A 20255-nucleotide genomic window follows, 5' to 3' on the forward strand; every position below is an offset into this window, starting at 1 on the left:
TTTCTATTTCATTATGACAACAAGATTTAAGCACCCACCTTGTCTTTTCCCCAAAAATTAACCTGCCAAAATGTGCTGCTCAGCTTCTTTATCAATACAATATATATAAAATATATTGTATTATATATATATATATATATACTACCAGTTTGGAGACACTTAGAAATGTGCATTCCACTCCATTATAGACAGAATACCAGCTGAGATCATTTGCATTTTTTTTTCTTATCAGGGCAGCAGTTTTCAGATTACATTATGTGCTTACATAATTGCAAAAGGGTTCTTGACTGTTGTAGAAAGAAATGGCTGATCTTTAATGCAATATCTACATTGCCCATTATCACCAACCATTCATCCAATGTAGGAGAACCCTTTTGCAATTATGTAAGCACATAATGTAATCTGCAAACTGCTGCCCTGAGTAAAAAAAAAAACAATGTCCATGCGTTAGCTATCCAGAATACTCAGTTTGGTAACTAAGTTCTCAACTGACAGTCACTGATGGAATCTGGAGCGTGCCTTTTTTTTCTTTCCACGGGAGGGCAGCAGCGACCAGTAGCGTTGACCATGGTCTAGGTACAATGACATGAACATTCAATAATTGTCGGTCTGTTTCAGATATAGTATTGCAGGCCTTGACTAGACAAAAAAAATAATTGTAAATCTGACAAATCAGCCATCTTCGTCCCTTTTTAATGATTTTACTTCGATTACCAAATGTTTGTTTTACTGTGTCTTAGTGCAAATGATACTATACTTTCTAATCATCAGCAGCCTATGGTTCACAGATCTAAAGTATTTAGTAAGCCTATTTCATCCATATTGCCATTGCTTCTTGGGTCTAATTTTCATATTTTTGATAGCCTTAGCCTTTATCAATTTAAAATGCAGCAATAAAGCATACGCCTATATACTGGAACGAATGTCAACATTGACACCAATTCTCAAGGTTTCCTGTCACACACATGCAATAACACACTCAGTCACACACACACACACACACACACACACACACACTCCCATAGGCTACTCTCACACACGTGTGCGTGTTCTTACTACACCGCCTTTAAATAACAATGCATTATCTCGAAGTATCGTACTGTATCCACCTCTACCTCCTCAATGCGTTCTCCTGGCCACTACCCAAACCCTCTCCCCCTCCCTCCCATCAGATTTGTGCGCGGTGAACAGTGTGTGTGTGTGCACGGGCTGAGCCTGGAACGGCGACAAAACAGACAGGAGATATAAGTCATTTTTTGGCAATGACTAAGTGCCACTGCGTACTTCTTGGAGTGTAACCTGGCCGTGCTTGTTGGTGTCTAGACAACGTTTTATTTTCAAGGTTTTTGATGCTTCCAACAGAAATCTCCGGAGGAGTGTGTTTCACCTTAAGGTTGGTTCAGAGTCTTGTGCACGTCGACAGGTTGTTGATGTATTGAGATATTGTGGTGCTTGAGGGCATGGCCAATATTTGTAGCAATTATCAAAAGAAGCTCAGAAGTGGTGTGTCTGCAATGTATATTTGTAGCGCTTAGGATCTAGTTTATTTATATTTATCTTAACCATGTGGGTATGCTGGAAGAGACAGGCTCTATCAGTTCCATAAAACATCTATTGTTGAGTTTCATCAATATGTCCTGGTCAATTGAAGCATCTACGGGGTGGTTATGTGTCCAGAGGCCTTGTGTAAATGTAGAAAACTCCAAAGTTAATGTTATTTTCATTAATAGGCTATCATGCTGTTTGGATAATATAAACATCTCTCCTCTAGCTCGGGGAAAATGTAAAATGGGTGGCATCAGAACTCATCAATCATATATTTAAGCGACATATACATTGCTTTTATTTTGATATGATATTTTATAATATAGTACAATATAATATAGGCAATTAGTTTATGCAAACATTAATAGCAATTTCAACACTGCCTGCTTCTTTTCTCATCTTTAGGCTTCATCGGAAAGTTTTTGTTGAGCGCAAATCATTGCAAATCAACCATAAAGAAAGCCGAAGAATTTAAAAAAAAAAAAAAAAAAAAAAAAAAAAATATATATATATATATATATATATATATATATATATATATATTTTTTTTTATGTATTGTTATTGTTGAGAAATTGTTGTGTTTGTTACTTAAATTAATGGTTTTACGTGATATTTGGAGAGTTTTGTTGCGTGCGTTCCAACGCGCAAAAATGAACTTGCCGTTCCAGGCGGCAGGAGTACTGTGTTAACCCGTTTTGCTTAACCTCATTCGTTCATTCTCATGATGTTGATTTAAGTACTCTATTTGCCTTAGATACTCTTAAATCCACACATTACTAAACACTAAATTATAGGATAGACGTGTTGCAAGAAAAATGGTGAATGGGAATAAATAATAAATGCGCGAATGTTTTTTATTTAATTATATTTTAGTCTTGATGTTGTCCTCTATTTAAAATTGTTTGATTGTTCATGAATCAATATTTCAAGTCCACCAACAATATGACAATTTTACGTAGTTAATTACGGGTTAATTACAGTTATTAGGCGTGTATTGTTATTCCAGCTGTTTTGAAAGAAGACAAATGAGAAATCTTCATCTTTTTGATCTTATACTTTAGTCTTGTTTAGCATAATGTGTCGAAGTCCAAGCTGTTAATGATGTTATCACTAGAACTGGCTAATTCTGCCAAAAAAAAATAGTGTCAGAGTGTTGTCAGTATTTTCAACCACGGCCAAATAAGAATGCCAGCCTTGCAGATAGGTCTACTGAATAATCTCCTTTATGCAAATAGTCTGGGTTATTTGATGGCTCTTTACATCGCCAATATGAAGCTTGAGAAATATTGGCAACGTCGATGATTTCAACTTCAGCTTCAGCAAATCTTCTTTTGTTCGATTGAGCCGGTGCTATATTCACAGTGATTCTCAAGTGTCCAAAAAACTCAGTTTATTAAAGTATAGACTTAAAGTATAGGCCTAAAGTTAAACTTCTATGACTTAGTTGGCGCACGTGGCACATGTTTATGGTGCGCTCAAAAAACATACACACATATGGCCTAGAAATGAGAATAACAGCAACACTTCAACGTTTTAATAAGTTATGATTCACGCTATTTGCCTCTGTAGGCTATACAGGTATTTAAATTATTTTTTATTCTAACATTAAATTAATTTTATTCTAACAACATATTCATTCTTTCATTCATTGTATTATATAATATGGAATTTCATTTTGGCTAAAACCTTTGTTTTAATTATCATGTCGCTGTATAGGCCTATTTAATTTTTAATTCGATGTGTTGCCACATTGTTTTCCACATTGCCGCTGTAAATGCTACGGACATTTTACAATTTTGATCATCACATTTAGATAATTATAGATTGATAGTCTATCACATAGTCCTAAGACATCTAGGACATTTCTGATTTCATTCATGTATATACTGCAAAGGTTACTTCAATTATCTGATGGATTTATAGGCCACCATACGACTATAAGTAAATACATATGCCCTACTGATTGGTAAAATAATATTATTTTTACTACGTTTCATAGTTCTTTCTTCGGGGAGGCGTTTAATTAATAGATTACGCCATCACTGAGACATAAACCACCTTGTTAGCCGCATTATTGGTTTGGGCTTCGGCCGTCATATAGAGGGACAGCCCATGGGACAAGTTTAACCTTAGTGCGGTTTAGGTCAAGCTAATGAGTCAGGGCCACCTTTCCAAACACACACACACGCTCATACGCACAAACAAACAAATACACACTCCGGCACTCCTACACCAGCTATTCATTATGGACCAGCATGTGAGGTCCTTTCTCAATCGCGGTGGCCACCTTGTCAATGCCCCCAAAATACTCAAATTAGACTTAAGATGTTAGTCTTATTATCGTCATGATTATCGCTCTGCGCGCTGTGATTCCTTTCAAAAGAACAGATTAGATGCTGAATTGCACCTGCAGGCTGCGTTGACAATTAGGCTAGGGGGAAAGTAGCGATTAATGGTACACATTACTTATTAATGTACCTTCATATTTTTCAGTATTCATCCTCACCTCACCTCTCAGAGCTTTCCATCCATAACTACTTAGTTTCCCAGAAATGAAGCTTTTTTTGTCGTAAAATAGAATTCCAAAGAAATAAGACTATCACTATAAGACTCACTGACACATATTGTGCTAGAAAATAGCATGCAAAATCTATTTGAATTTTTTTCTGGAGCAGCGAGCACTCCGAGGGAAGGCGGGACAGAATGAAAACGGAGGAGAACCAGTCATGTCTGCAGCAGGGACCCTCTGCCACCGCTTTCGGTGAGACAGCTCACATTTCCCAGACTTGTCTTGACTTATTTTGGGCGTATGGGTCGGGGTCGAGGATTTTTTGTCATTTTCTAAAGATCATAACAACGTATGACTCAGTAATGTCTGACATTTTTTTTCACATAGCGGTCATATCAAACAGGGCAAACACTGAACCATAGATTTGTCTATTTTCTATGGTCCACCCATTAGACCATTATATATATATATATATATATATATATATATATATATATATATATATATATATATATATATATCCCCATGCACAACATTATCTGATTCCTTGATCACACTTGCAAGGGATTCATTTTCACTCAAAAAGAAGGATTTATCTTTAAAATTGATGCCTGCAACTATGATGGCATTAGAAACCATTAAATTGACTACAATGACTTATTAAAAAGGCCACTGTATCATTTTATTGGTATTGAAAACTCAAACAAATGCAGTCAAAGAACAATGAGATGTCCAGCACGCTGACCATTACTTCTGATGTTCCTGTGGTCTGATGTGGTCTTTCTCGTGGTGTAGAGCACGTAGGAGGAGGAGAAGTTTGTGCAGGCTGTGAGTCGCCCATCGCTGACCGTTTCCTCCTGCGGGTAAACGAGCGCTCCTGGCACGAGACGTGCGTCAAGTGTGCCGTGTGCCTGACCACCCTCTCCGGCACCTGCTACTGCCGTGACCGCCTCCTCTACTGCAAGCACGACTACGAGAAGTAAGAGTTGCCCCTTAAGATGCCGACACATCTTTCTCTCTCATGCTTTCCACATACCCCTTTTCACTCTCACCAAACCACCTTTCCCCATCCTCCTCCAACCATGCACAGAAACACTTCATTACATCCAGCCCATCACATGGTGCACATCGTCTTTGCTTCATTAAGCTTGAGGAAGCTTCATAATGCTTCATAGAACTTTATTAGTACATTCACTCGATAAGTTCCCCCATTCTGCTGCACTGAAACGTTATAAGTGATCCAGTGTGAAAGATTCATTCCTTGGCCTCCCCTCATCCATTCAGCGGTCAGTCACTGGTGTTGAGACTCAGTACAAGAGACATGATAGAAGGGATTGCGAGGGCGTGCCGCAGTCTAATGCAGCCAGCGGGAGAGGACAGGGCTGTGTGAAGGACGACCCCGCAGCCTGTTATCGTTGTTGTGGAAAGTGTCAGACGGCGTCCAGACACAGACACTCCCTCGACAGCCAACATCTGGAGGTGGAGTGGAGAGGGTATAAGGGAATGGTGGGAGAACAGGAAGGAGGGAGGAGAAGAAAGAACTGATACAGGGAGGAGGAGAAGAGCTGATAGAGGGAGGAGGAGAAAGAACTGACAGATGGGGGAAGAAGAAAGAACTGATACAGGGAGGAGGAAGAGAAAGAGCTGATACAGGGAGGAGGAGGAGAAAGAACTGATACAGGGAGGAGGAGAAAGAACTGATACAGGAAGGAGATACAGGGCCAGACTTCATAGATTTGTAGGATGCTTTCAAAGGATTGTCTCAGAAGTATGCAGTTGTTGTTGGCTAACTTTTACATAGATCTGTCCACTATGTGTGCTGAGATGAAAGATGCCTTGATCACTGGCTGGCCCAGGTTCTCTACCTCGAGTAGAAAATTCCACAAATATTTCAAGCTGTGGCCTACAAGATATTTAGTATAACAACTTATCATATCAACGATATAACCATAATCAAGTTGGAGCAAAACATTTCAAGGAGACTAGTCTCATCATTTCATAATCTGTCCTCATATCATTCACAATAGATAGGGATATTTGTCATTTAAAATTGAGATACATTGAAAAGGAATTGACAGGACGGTGAATGCATGATTGGCTAAGAGAATTCCATTACACTTTGTTGGAGTATGCGTTCTGGTCCAAGAGGAGATATCCATAGCATGCCTGTCTGACTTGGCATTCTCTGCTGCCAACGACCTTGACTGGACCTGCAACAATGTCTCCTTGTTTCCCCCTGCTGTGTCCATCAGCACCCAACACCAAACCTGCCCCCTACGCCCTCACATCTCCCAGCAGGTGTGCGTACCACCTCAGCTGGGCCAAGGAATTCCAAACAGCTCCAAGGAACTGGAATTTTCAGTAACTCTGTTCTGGAATCAAGGCTCTTGGCTGGAGGGGAGGATGAGTGGGGTCTGGAGAGGAGGGATGCTGCAGACACTATTTCTTCTCATTTAGATCTCTCTCTCTCTCTCTCTCTCTCAACCATAGGCAATTTTTGTAGAAACGGCTAACCCTATTTTTTCCCAATAACAACAAAGCTTGCATCGACGCCCCCCCCCCCCCCCCCCCCCCCCCACCACACACACACACCCAAAGATAATGATTTTCATTCATCCAAAGATAATGATTTTCTTCATTTGATCATTTATCACAACCACTTATTTCTAAGGTGTCATGTTTTAAATACATAGTCTCACAACAAACTGTACCTATACACACCTCTAAGTCATAGTTTGAGTCATCCTCTCACTCTCTCCACACAGGCAAACAAGCACACACTACCCCACACACATCTACAGACAGACACCCCCCCACACACACACACACACATCCCATCCACCTACACACACACACACCATACACCCACCCACCTACACACACACATCCCATCCACCCACCACCACACACACACACACCATACACCCAACCACCCACCCACACCCCATCCATCCACACACACACAGACACACACACACACACACACACACACAGACACACAGACAGACAGATAGACACACACACACACACACACACAGACAGACACACATCCACACACACACACACACACACACACACACACACACACCTACAGACACAGCAAACACAGTGCGAACCCTGCTGGATGAGGCAGGTCCCAGACCAATAAAGCCGGTGTAGCCCCGGGGCACGGCGCCTGAAACCCAGGCAGAAAATGAGTCTAGCGTTGGGCTCCGAGGCCTAGCGGCCCCTACCCTACCCCCACCCCCTCCATATCCCACCACCCTGCCCTGTCCCCAGGCCCGGCTTTCCCCCCTCTCACACACGGAGTGCAGCACCAGGACATGGGGTTGGGGAGTGGATATTTAAGGCATCCACTGGACATGGGGAAGGGGGGTTTAATAGAACACACTGTGGGGTGGATGACATGAACACCCTGCCCGATCAACCCTCTCGGAGGGGGAAAGAGATGCCCTCGCTTGGCCGAGGACTGACCATCAGCTTCCCACACGCAGACAGTACATTCTCACAGCTCTGTCCTGCGCTGGACAACCTTCGGCTCATCTTACCTCATCTCAGGCTGGCTTACCGCATGTAAACACTTCCCTAGTACGGAGAGATTGTGGAAAAGAGTGATGATTTCCCTTCCCTCTGTCTTCCCTTCTCGCTCTTTCTCACTGTACATGTACCTCTATTTCTCCTGGATTCCCTCTCTCTCTCTCTCTCTCTCTCTCTTTCTCTCGCTCTCTCTCCTTATGCCTCATTCATCACTGTCTGGTTTCTAATAATATTTCTCTGTCCTAAGTCTCATTTCCTGCTTGTTGAGATTGATAGTAGTGATGACACCAATCGGTTTATCTCACCGTTTACCCCCACCTTTTCGCTTAATCATCCCCTGCTCCCCGTATCTCCGAGTGTCTCAGGGCAGAGAAGGGTTGGGGGGGGGGGGGGGTATGAAAGGGGGCGAGTGGGTGGTTAAAGTGTTAATTACCCATTCAGACATGTCTACAGAGTGCTGCTGGGGCAGGAGCGCCTCGACTTAACCGTGTTAGGGACAAGGTCAGTGGGAGTCCCAGGGAAAATGTGCGTTTCTGTTCCACACCTTACCACGCACAGTTTTGGAGTATGATGCTGCTGCTGCTGACTGAGGTGCATCATGGGTAGGGGACACGGCGTGGAGGGGCAGAGGATCCCAAGAAAAGAGGAGGAAAAGAGAGAGGGGATTCACCCATTGTGTTATTGCCACTGGTTTTTGCATAACATCTGATGAGGCTCCGTCTTCTTGCCTTCCCCCCACAACAATTTCATTACAGACGGCTAATAAATGTTTCATGGCAGAACAAGCTGCCTGCCTTGGCTTTATTAAATCTGAGATAATAAAAGGAGAATCACAGAAAAAAGAGAGAGAGAGAGAGAGAGAGAGAGATTGAAAGAATAGGAGGGGGAGGACTGACTAAGAGGGAGGGAGAGAAAGAGAGATAGAGTGAACATCGCAGCCATTCTCAAACAAGGTTGCCCGTATCTTCTGTTTCTGGGGCAACGGGTAACGGGTCCCCCTGTTCCCCTCCCAGCACCCCCCACCCCAACCCACTCCACCTCCCTGACCAGGAGAGACAGGAAATGAGAAACTGGCTGACAGGATATTGCGTTCTGGTGGCCTGGGGATTAGAGGTTTTATCCAAACACACACGTATGCGCAAGCGCATGCACACACACACACACACACACACGCGCGCGCGCACACACATACAGACACACACACACACACACACACATACAAAAACACATGCATACACAATTACATTTACCCTCCCCACATATGCTATCTATACTGCAGATTTATCATATATCTGATGTACCACACACTGAGGTGTATGTATTCTAAGGCACGTCATGAACGCAGTCGTCACTGATAGTGCTGCTGTCATGTTAGACACTGCTTCCTCCACCTTCCAAAAATAATGTTTTTACATGACTGGTTAATGCTGATGGTTGGGCTTGGTAGCTTAGGCCGTTTGATGCATGCAAGACTGTCAACCTCACATACAGCAGAGATCACACAGTACATACAAATAACATTCTCAGTATGTATATTTCATACTAGCTTCCAGATAAAGATCCTTAGGTCTACATTCCATGTCATTGTGCATAGAATACAGTATGTAGCCACCATTGGTCCATGGTGGGCTGGAAAAGAGTGTAAGAAGATGCAGATGATGCACAGCATAGTGAGATTTTCTTTTGGTTTGATGACTCTCTGTCCTGTTGTTGCTCCTGCTGCTGTTGTTAGAATATAGGCTTAGTGCTAGTTAGCCTAGTGCACAAATGGCAAGACATAGTGACATCGGTGAGCATAATTAGCCAATAGGTTTTGGAGACTGGCTACTATATGGGTATGGGCATACTGTAGTGCAATACAAGATTGTTAGGCACTATGTTAAACATCAGGAGGGAAGGTGTAAAGCTAACATGTCAAAAATAAATATTGGTAAATATTATTAAGACATTTTTGTAATTAAGAAAATTCATTTAGATTGTTTAAGCAATCCAAAATTCAGTCCAAAATGTATTTAAAGGGACATTTTAGCAAGAACATAGACATTAAGTTATAGAGACTCTGTAAGCAGAGGATATACATATAAGTCGATGTGGTGTTGAGGGTGTGATACAGCATTACCGTTTTCTTATAGTTAATAAATATATACATATCTTACAATTTCTTATACTTAATAAAATAAAACAAAAATATCCTCATTAATCATACTGTTTTATATTCTACACTTTCTCATAAGGACTACATGGGAAAAAACAGATTTTTCTAAAAAAAAATATATATAATAAGTATAATATATGTGTATAGGTTGTGTTGTTTTTATTGATCTTAAATCATACAATTGAGGATTGTTTTATAATGTTGTCATTATAGTAGGATTATTATGATCAACACATCATGAACCACATTGCTATTATTACTATTACTATAGTATATTGTTATTATTATGATGATTATTATTATTATTATTATTAGTAGTAGTAGTAGTAGTAGTAGTAGTATGATCAGGACATACTCGTGTGAGTGCTAAACTCGGTTTAATGGTCTATTTTCTATACCTTTTGAAAACAGATCTTGATTAGCGTAACTGGAGACAGAATGATCTCCGTCCTTGTTTTGATTACCTTTACATTTTTCAGTCTCTTCCCCAGTGGGTTCAGGAACTGAAATATCATCCAGAAAACTCTCTAGGACTGCAGGTGGACAAATGTGTGTGTTTATCGGCACTTGTCTCTCAGTCTTTTATTATTGTTATTATTATTATTATTATTTTGTGTTACTGCCACCTGCCCACCCGAGTCTATGTGGAATTTATGCGTGCATCAGAAGGTGAATTTGTGTGTGAGAGGTGAGACAGTGTGGGGTGTGGAGAGAAGGTGTGTGTGGGAGGGGGTGGGGTGGAGGGTGGAGGAGCAGACGGGGTAGGTGGAGGAGGGATAGGGATGGGGGGGGGGGGGGGGGGGGGGAGACGCGCGTAGAGAGTGAGCATTGAGGAGAATGCTGGGAGATTTTAATAACGCTGAGGCAGAGCAGTGAGATTTAATAAAAGGAGATGATGTGATTACTGAACCCTGGCTCTGAGCCACCATGCTTCACAGCAATATCCGTTCACACACACACACACACACACACACACACACACACACACACACACACACACAAACACACACACACACTTATACACCGGTGCATTCAAACACATGCCCAAACACAAGCACACACACAAACAAACAAACAGACACACACACACACACAAAAATCACTTGCACACCCACCCACATATATCCATAATCATGTATGCGCACTTCCAGGTTGTTGTGTGCTCCCACAAGTTGACAATACAAGTATAAGATGATGCACTCATGCTGGCACTACAAATCCTTCCAGAGCATCCGACCCACGTACATGCAAACAGCTACAGCACCTGGACATTCACAGGATTCGGACTTGCTTACAGTGACACCTGTATATGTGTGAGACTGCTCGCCATTCAAAAGCATGTACCGTCCAGTATAGGCGAGATGAGATGAGAACTAAAAGCGAAATCTTTCAGATACCCTCCTCCCAGTATGTGTCTATTAATTCCTCACTCCCTTCGCGCCTTAATCCCAATTAATAATCTATAATCCCCCTTAGTTTCTCATGAGATTTCAGGGATTAGCTAAATACTTGGACACACAAATGTTTGCCATTGTTCATTTACGGTACATTACTTTGTTTTTTCCTTGACATTTCAACAAATTCTCTGCATCCTTCTTAGCCGTAGCTGTGAATCTGTGGGAGAGTGTGTCAATTGTTTCATCTTTTATTTGTTGTTTTTTTCCATCTCTGTCTGAATGCTTTATTTGAGGGAGTCTTTCCCTGTTGATGGGCCCAGTCATAGTGATTAAGTGGCTTAAGTGGTGTCTCCCGTGCGCCTGTGACCAATTGTCTTGGAGAGACAGAGTGTGAGGTTTTTTGGTGAGGGTTTTTTTTCTGGTAAAGAGGGTGATTTGGGGATGTCGGTGCTTTGGCAGACTTGAGGATCGAAGCAGATTAGCCGCGGCAGCTGCATTTCGGACAGGATCATCTCATCGGTGCAGATCAGACGTCTTTAACGGACGGACCTGGCGGCATCTCACCCTAGCAGATTTAGGGAGCAACACCTTCCTCTCGGCCCTTCAGGGACAATCAACACTCCTCCAGTCCGTCTGCTCCCCCCCCCCCTCCATAGCATCATACTGCCATACATCTCCACACTGCTTATAGCGTTTAGTAGTTTTTGTTTTCAAAGTAAAATCATTCTGATTCTGGAATTACTCATGAAATCATACAAGGCTACATTCCCTAGAATCCTCCCTCCTCCATTTGCTCACTGCCTGGTATAATGATGGGGATTTCCCTCCTACTTCATCTTCCGTGAGGTTGTGTCCTCTGTTCTAATATTAATTTGCTTGTCATGCGTTTATCAGCTTCATGCAGGTTTCTCAGGTCTGCAAATCGGTTATTTTACCATCATTCTGTAGGCATAGGCATGCACATTTATGTAAAACTAAAACAAAAGTGTTTTAGTTTTTTAAAAAAAAGTTAAAAACTTTTGTTATTTTATATATACAGTACATATTATATAATACTATTACAATTATTATAACCATATGTTCATATCACTCTAATCAGTTATAGTGATATGGACACATGTAGAGTGACATTTGTATATTACAGACAGGCATGACTCACATCACATATGGCGCCATATGATCGGCCCGTAACAGACAGCCCTATAGGTACCTGTCAGGATACATCTGTGTGAGTGATTGGCCGCATGGCTCTGATGTGATGAGTGTGTATCTGTGAGTGTGGTGTGACTAGCTTTGCTTGTGTGTGTGTTTGTTTGAGTGTGTGAAAAACGAGAAGGGGGAGAGATTAACCCCATGCTACCCACAATCCTTGGTTATGAGTTTACAGCGGCTGTCTGGGCATCGCACTGTTTAAACAACAATCTAATTAATCCTGTCTTTATTAGTTTCACTGAGCGGAGTGGGGAGGGCCGCCGAGGGAAAGAGAGAGAACAGAGAATCCTGGCAGAACATGCAGAGCAGGGGAGAGAGGGAGGGGAGATATCGGGAAAGAGCACAGGGGTTTAAGGAGACTTTAGCAGCTAGAGATCCGCGCCTCTGACAAAGAACTGTAATGGCGCAGAGTTGTTATAGTAAGGGGGAATTTGTAAGGGTCCACCACTGTGGCAGAGCGACAGTTAAGAAAATGAGGAAGTTAGGGGCAAACCAGGGGAAAGAGAAAGGCAGTTTCATACTGAGTGAGAGGATTACAGGGTGTCTGCCATTTCATTCACAGAAATCCTGTGCATCTTCTGAGCTGGCGATATTCAGAATGGAACAAAAGGAAGCACTGATTGATTAATGTGTTCAGTGTGATGATCTGGAGCTTTGTTGCCAATGTTGTGACTGTTGTTGTGCCACATCATCGTTGAGAAGGCAACTACTGCCACCCAGTGTTTTCCATAACAAACTGCATCTGTTTTAGATGGGAGACTGGGGGAATTTTGTTATATTGCTATACCCTTTCTGAAATGAACTGAAATGATCTTTTTTTTCTGAGTGACTTTCTTTTTCATTTCTAACACCTTCACCTGCCCAATCATGGCTTTTAGTGTTCAGCGAGTGGTGTACATCTATCAAGTTGAAGTCCACCAAAAAATACAAAGTTATTAAAATATTTTATATTATTTTTCATGAAACTGTATAGCACCTCTAAATGTGAATTTACACGCAATGTGAAAACAGATAAAACTGTTAAACTTAAATTTAACTGTTGATGATAACGGACCCCTTAATTATCCATATACAAATGTACGTATTATTGAAAAATCCTCTTAAAAATCTGTGACTCTGCTCTTTGCCCCTGTGTAAATGTGTGTGCGTATGTTTATGTGAATGTGTGTGTGTGTGTGCGTATGTGTTTATGTGCATGTGTGTGTGTGTGTGCGTTTGTGTGCGTATGTGTTTATGTGCATGTGTGTGTGTGTGTGTGTGTGTGTGTGTGTGTGCGTGTGTCTGTGTGCTTATGTGTTTATGTGCATGTGTGTGTATCAGGTTGTTTGTGCGAAAGTGCAGCGCGTGTATGCAGGCCATCGGGCGCTCGGAGTTGATCATGCGAGTGCTGGGTCAGGTGTACCACCTGGGCTGCTTCAGCTGCTGCGAGTGCGAACGCCGGCTGCAGCGCGGCGATGAGTTTGTGCTAAAGGAGGGCCAGCTACTCTGCCGCATCGACTACGAGAAGGAGCGGGAGATGCTGGCCGCCATCAGCCCAGCCCCCACCGACTCTGGTAACACACACATAATACAAATTTTACTAGCATTTACTCAGAACAACACTACCACCGTCTTAACAATACAATAGAAATGAAAGCTATGCCATAATAAGATGGATGAGTTTATAGGGGAGGCCAAAAGTCTTAAAGTGTGAGTCTCAAGCTAACCTTGCACTGTTGTTTGTTTTGTCATTGTTATTTGTTTAATGTCACAACAGATTTAATTAAACAAAATCAACAAACCCACCAGCTGATATGTTTGTCAATTCTGGTGTCATATAATTTAATTTGATAACCATATCTATGTTTAGCTAATATATTTCTTAAGTGTTTACATTATTACAAACAATACCGACATGTTGCCTTTTCCAAGTCTCCTCTTATATTGAGAATTAATTATCCATTTCTCTAAAAATACTTTACCATGTGTAATTATTTTTTTTTTTTATTTATTTCAAACTCACAGATATTTCAAATATGTTAATCATATATTCTTGAAGCAAGATATTTACACTTAAATATGTGTATATTCAGAATGCATTTCAGATGGTTAGAAATATCCCCCAAAAAGGAATATGGGAATAAGACATTTTAAATATGCAAATGTAAATGTAATAAATATGATTGTGTGCGTTGTTTAAATTTTTTCAAAAAATATATATTATCATAATTCCGGTCATATATTGGACATATCTGCCAACTCATAAGATAATTACATTAAATACAAATATTAATATATTAAATTAGATGGAAAAAGTCTTGTTTAGTGCAGTCAAATTGGCAGGCATTTTGTGTTTTATACACCTTTAAGCAATCTATTGTGGCACAGTATGACTTTGTCAGGCATTAGAACCTGAGAACCATAGTTACATGAGACTGTAAAAATATAGTATATAAACTGTAAATAACCGACATTAAAAAACTGTAAATAGTAAATAAACTGTAAATAACTGATGTAAACATACTGCTTGTGACTTCACAGTGAAGAGTGAGGATGAGGATGGAGGCGGCAGCTCGCTGGTGGGGAAAGGAGGCGATGACAGCAAGGAGCACAAACGCTCAAAGCGGCCACGCACCATACTGACCACACAGCAGCGGCGTGCTTTCAAGGCCTCATTCGAAGTGTCCTCAAAACCTTGCCGGAAGGTGAGCTGGAGTATGGTATATTGAAACTTTAACGATACAGCATGTAGATTAATACTCAAATATTCCAAAACCTCTCGTGTGATGCTGAAGGAACAATGAAACACATCTGATTCATTTGTTTTCTATACAATTGCACACATGCTCCAAGCCAAGAGAAATGTGTTCTACCATTCAGGGAAAGTCATATTTTTATGCATCAGGAAAAAGTGTGAAATTGAAACTGGACATTGAAATTCGAAATTATTTCTGCTCAAGATAACAATTATGTGCTGACAATTTGTGGAAACACTCTTATACACTTCTTGCAATCTTGCAAAGATCCTCATAGACAGGGCTTATGGATCTCACATGGAGGTGCTACTCCTTCCGTCTGTGTAGGTGAGGGAGTCGCTGGCGGCTGAGACAGGCCTGACTGTGCGAGTGGTGCAGGTGTGGTTCCAGAACCAGAGGGCAAAGGTCAGTCTCTCAGCTGTGCACCACACAACACCCACATAGTGTCCTGGATTATTTCTCGTCATCATTACCCCTAGTTTTCTACCAGAGATATTTTTGTATATATATTGAGTTACACTGCTCATCACTAACAGTGTGAAAGAACCTACTTGCATTATACTGCGTTGCCCTTTGACCCCAGTGCTTGGCTAATGAATCCATTCTTTAAAGCCATAAAGTCACACTGAAGTAAATGGATATGAATGTGAATGTCAGTGAGCGGGCTTGTTGTGCTCCAGATGAAGAAGATCGCCCGCCGGCAGCAGCAACAGCAGCAGCAGCAGCAGCAGGAGCAGGAGCAGCTGAGGGGCAGCAGGAGAGGACCCAGTCGGGGAGGCCAGCAGAGCAACGACGATAGCGAGGGTGAGGCAGCAGGCTCGTCCACCTCTACTGGACCACGCTCTTAGTCACCTGTCTCACTCACGCTTAGTCACCTGTCTCACTCATGCTTCAACTGTCTACCCTCAAGCTAAGATGATAACGTGAAGAAGCTGAAACAAACAGGTCCCATCCACCTATTCGGTGGCAGTGATTTTTGTTGATGATATCCATTGTAGACTGGATCTCTCAAAAGAAGTGAAGAATTTCTAGATAGATTGATGGAGGAAAGAGGAGAATGATGACTAATGTTGATAATGTTGTTCTCAACAGATGGCTCCAGTGGTCATGGTTTGGATGGACTGCTCGCGTATCCGGCAATGCATCGGCAGCAGCTCTTAGCACTCGACCCGAACATCTATGGGGGCGAGCAATTTCGCCACGGACTCACCCCTCCGCAGCTGGGACCAGAGCAGATGCACTCTTATGGTGAGATGAGCGCAGAGCACTCCAGATGACCCAGTGACTACGTCTGTACCTTTACTACAGTGCCCTCCACAATTATCCACACCCCTGGTAAAGTTGACTAAAAACAAGAATTAAAAGTCATTTTTTGGTGATTTATTGTGAGGACAAACAGTGAGGAAAGATACAACCTTCAAAGGAAGCACATTTACTCTGAGAAATATTGTTTTCATTATGAGATTACAATAAATCACCAAAACATGATTTTTAGTCAAATTTACCAGGGGTTTTAATAATTCTGGAGGACATTGTATGTGCTGTGAACTTGTTAATGCCATTTGGGTTTTGCTTAAAAAAAGAGGTAAATACCATGACGTTCTTTCCTATTCTTCTGCTGTGTGACTTTTTCTGCTGGTCAACTCTACTGTCATCATCACTTCCTGGCTATCTGTTTCCATAGACTCAGAAACAGTGTTTCATGACCTGGACAGCGACGGAAGCCTCAGCCAGCTCGGTGACTGTCTCCTAGCAACAGCTGACGGGGGCTTGTTGACAGGCCGCGTGGGAAACCCAATAGATCGCCTCTACTCCATGCAGAGCTCCTACTTCACTTCATGACCCCCTCACCCCTATGCTGACCTTGACCCCACAGTACTGCACCACACTGGGGGTAGGACTGCTGATGGGAGGCCCTCCTGTCATTGATCCATTGCTCATGCCCATAGGATTGCATTACCACAAGACTGAGATTTACGCAATACCAGGACATGAACCATACATGGAGGTACTAAAATGTTGTTTGGTATTCTACTGAGAATCATGCTGATGAGATGAGGTTTTTGTAGGAGACAGTTGTCTAGTGCTTATAGATTTCAAGAACATATCAAGCACTAATCAACAGAGGTTAAGAAAAATATAGTCTTCTGGGAATGAAAAGCACTTTGTGAGGGTGTATGTTCAATATACAAACATTAAACCAGATTTACATAATTGCACCATAATGACACACACGTTGATATTGCCCAGACTTTTCATGTTACATCAGTGCACTAATTATTATTCTTCTTGACTCAAAAATGATCTGGTAGTTTTTGTACAAGGAAAAAAATGTCATATCAAGGCAATCATCTGAACAGTGAGCATGTGATTTTGTCGCATGATGTTTAATGGTGTGATAGTTCTGTGTTTGATTTTATGGAGATAAGGTTTGTTATGAGTCTAAATCCAACGACAGAGATTGGGAAATGTAGTAAAAATGTAAAATATATATATATATTTGGCACAGTAGCTTTTGTTATGGTTATACATTTTACAGCTTTTTATACACATACGCCTGGCTGACTCCTCACACTTTTCAACATTTACCTCGCCCAAGCACCTTGTGAGTGACTGAAGTTATGCATCTTAAAGTATGCACAATAAGCTTTGCATGTGAATAGCTGCTGTAAAAATTATAACCTACATAAGATAAATAATGTTTTTTCTACAACTTTTTATGCACTGAATTTGACTATTCCACGACTGCAAACTATGCCTTCTGAACCTTAATCAAAGTCCCTGATTTAAGTGGGGACAGCTCTATAATACTTTCCCGATTTTCATTGCAAAACAAAACATCCCTGTCTCATATTGCATATTGTGGTGTAAGGTGTATTGTAAGATTAGTCAGATATAAAAAATATGAAAAGTCTGGGTAACGTCAAACATTTTTTTAGTGTTTCTTGCTATTCAACCCTAACTCTTGTCATAAAATGATGCCATTTCAAACTAAAGTAATAGGTCTATACATATAAAGAACAAAAGTAAAGTGTCCATAGGCTTAGGGAATAGCCATTTCATACATGTTAACATAATTCTGGACAAGACTACTGGAACAAACAAGGAATAAGGATTGTATGACATATCAAACTGATAATTCTATATCAAGTGTTTTTTCCTATGATTTTATGTGGTAGTCCCTCACCCCCTTAAGGTCTGCCGTAATACTGGCAATGCATGGTCATACAGGAACATATTACTCATTAACTGGTGAAGCACTTAAGTCTACGAGGTTAGGGAGTCTCGATGTGGATGAGGGGGCACACATACCACTGTGGTTTGGGAAATTATACAGGGAAAGCAGGGGGACTTCTGTGCTTCAGAGACCCAAGTAGGAGTGAACTTTTTAACCCTTAAGCCAGTACAGTCACACCGGTGTGACAGGAATGTTGGAAATTTAACGTTCTAAGGAATATCTGGGTTCATTGAATTTAACATGGAATTTTAGAACCTTACATTGTTGCGGAACAGAATGTTCTGTTAGTATGTTCAAAACTCCCCTGCTATCAAATAGGATCTTAAGATCAGCAATGACTAAGGGATTGGTCGACAGTGAGCTGTGAATAGAGCTAGAAAATAGAGATATGGAGAGCAGACTGACTCAGGTTATGTGTGCTAGGTCTATGGGTCACTATTAGTGTATCAGTTTGGATAAGTTTCACATCCTGTATAGCTGAACATTGTTTAAATATTTTTTCTGATAGTTACCAGTCTTCATTTTTAAAAAGTTAGCATTGTTTAGTCCCACCACTGTGCGATGATAGAAATGACCTTGGAAGTTGTTCAAATTAGTAACATAGTTACATTACACTTAGAACAGACTGATTGAGTCATTATTGCTATAAGTGCAAATAAAAGGCCACTATAAAAGCTAGTGTCTAATCTAGTTCCACTAATGGAAGTTTTAGTTTTGAAACAAGAAAGAGGTAAAGAATCAGGGTCTCTTCAACTACAGGGTTGTTTTAAAAGCCTGGTACAAACAGGGTTTTAAATGTGTCTCCTTAGTATTTGTTTTTTTAAACCCCATCTCCTGGACAATGTGATGAAAATATCAGGATAATGCAGGGCAATTGGAAATAGTGTGATGATACAATGTTTCTGTGTTTGTAAAAATAAATGTGTTTGTATAATTACTGTCATCTTAACTTTCACCACAACTGTTATTGGGTGTAGTCACTGTTTATTTCTCTTTGTACAAGTATATGATTCTGATAGATATTTTGTACTTCTTCCTTGTGCTAGTGTTCATAAATATTAGAGTATTTATTTTGCAGCATGATATGAACCTGAAATATTTACAATAGGCCTGTACAGTTAACTGATAAATGTACCATTTCCCAGAGCAATGGGACAGTCATTCTGAGATACTATATTGTGAATGGGACCAGATAAAATGTGAAGGAAATGTCGCTTTTACTTGGCATTTATTGGCGCATAATGATGTTGTATGGTTATTTATTGTGCCACACTATTACGTCTTCAGAAGAAAATCTGTAAAAGCTATTGAAGCCTGGATTGTAAGGATCTTAAAATGCTGGATCAAATGCCATACTTACAAGAACTTTTAAACTTTTTTTTTTATTTGTTAATTCTAATAGGTGATGTGTTTGTGAATGGTTTTATCCTCTCTGCAATATAATGTAATTTCAGTTTAAGACACATCTAATGCTACATTATTTCTCCTTATTGTCTGTGGTGTAAGGATGTAATTTGTTCTCCTATTAGGTAAAAGAAATGTGTATTTTGCAACATAAGTCTTTCCATTTGACTACCCTCTGTTTTGATGGCTCAACTGAGAACATGTTCTGCTTACTTATCAAAGCACTCATAACTCAACATCCTCCCTCTGTCTGTCTCAGTGGTCAAAGAGAGCGTGACTCCACGACCCCGTCTTTTATCTTTCCACATTTTTATTTTTTTAATTTTGTCACTCAAATTTGTGGGGGTAACATTTTTTATGAACATGTTGGAAAGTGCAACATTCAAGAGGTTGAGCAGTATTGTCTATTGACAATTTCAAGCAGTATAAAATTATGATGTTAAGGATGAACCGTTAGTGATCAAAGAGAGTGTGACTCCACAATCCCCTCCATGATCCTTTCATCCTTACCGCGTGTGGGAG

The 20255-nt window shown here is 40.9% G+C and overlaps 1 protein-coding gene across 1 annotated transcript; it reads left to right on the forward strand.

Annotated features, from left to right (window-relative positions):
- Positions 1-790: 790 nt before the first annotated feature.
- Positions 791-19924, forward strand: lmx1al (LIM homeobox transcription factor 1, alpha-like). The gene is made up of 9 exons (XM_042085456.1): positions 791-1393; positions 4222-4307; positions 4851-5034; positions 13677-13909; positions 14877-15040; positions 15419-15496; positions 15772-15895; positions 16184-16339; positions 16776-19924. Exons 1-9 carry the CDS (start codon positions 1350-1352, stop codon positions 16931-16933), a joined length of 1227 nt encoding a protein of 408 aa, XP_041941390.1. The 5' UTR covers positions 791-1349; the 3' UTR covers positions 16934-19924.
- The last annotated feature ends 331 nt before the right edge of the window (positions 19925-20255 follow it).

This window comes from Alosa sapidissima, chromosome 3 (assembly GCF_018492685.1).
Source record: "Alosa sapidissima isolate fAloSap1 chromosome 3, fAloSap1.pri, whole genome shotgun sequence".
In the NCBI taxonomy this organism is placed as follows: Eukaryota; Metazoa; Chordata; class Actinopteri; order Clupeiformes; family Clupeidae; genus Alosa; species Alosa sapidissima.

Bases quoted from the DNA above. Each gene is read 5' to 3' on its own strand.
- lmx1al (XM_042085456.1), top strand. From the start codon at position 1,350: ATGCTTCCAACAGAAATCTCCGGAGGAGTGTGTTTCACCTTAAG. The intron at 1,394-4,221 runs GTTGGTTCAGAG...TTTCTGGAGCAG, and splicing joins GGAGTGTGTTTCACCTTAAG to CGAGCACTCCGAGGGAAGGC. The intron at 13,910-14,876 runs GTAACACACACA...GTGACTTCACAG, and splicing joins CCCAGCCCCCACCGACTCTG to TGAAGAGTGAGGATGAGGAT.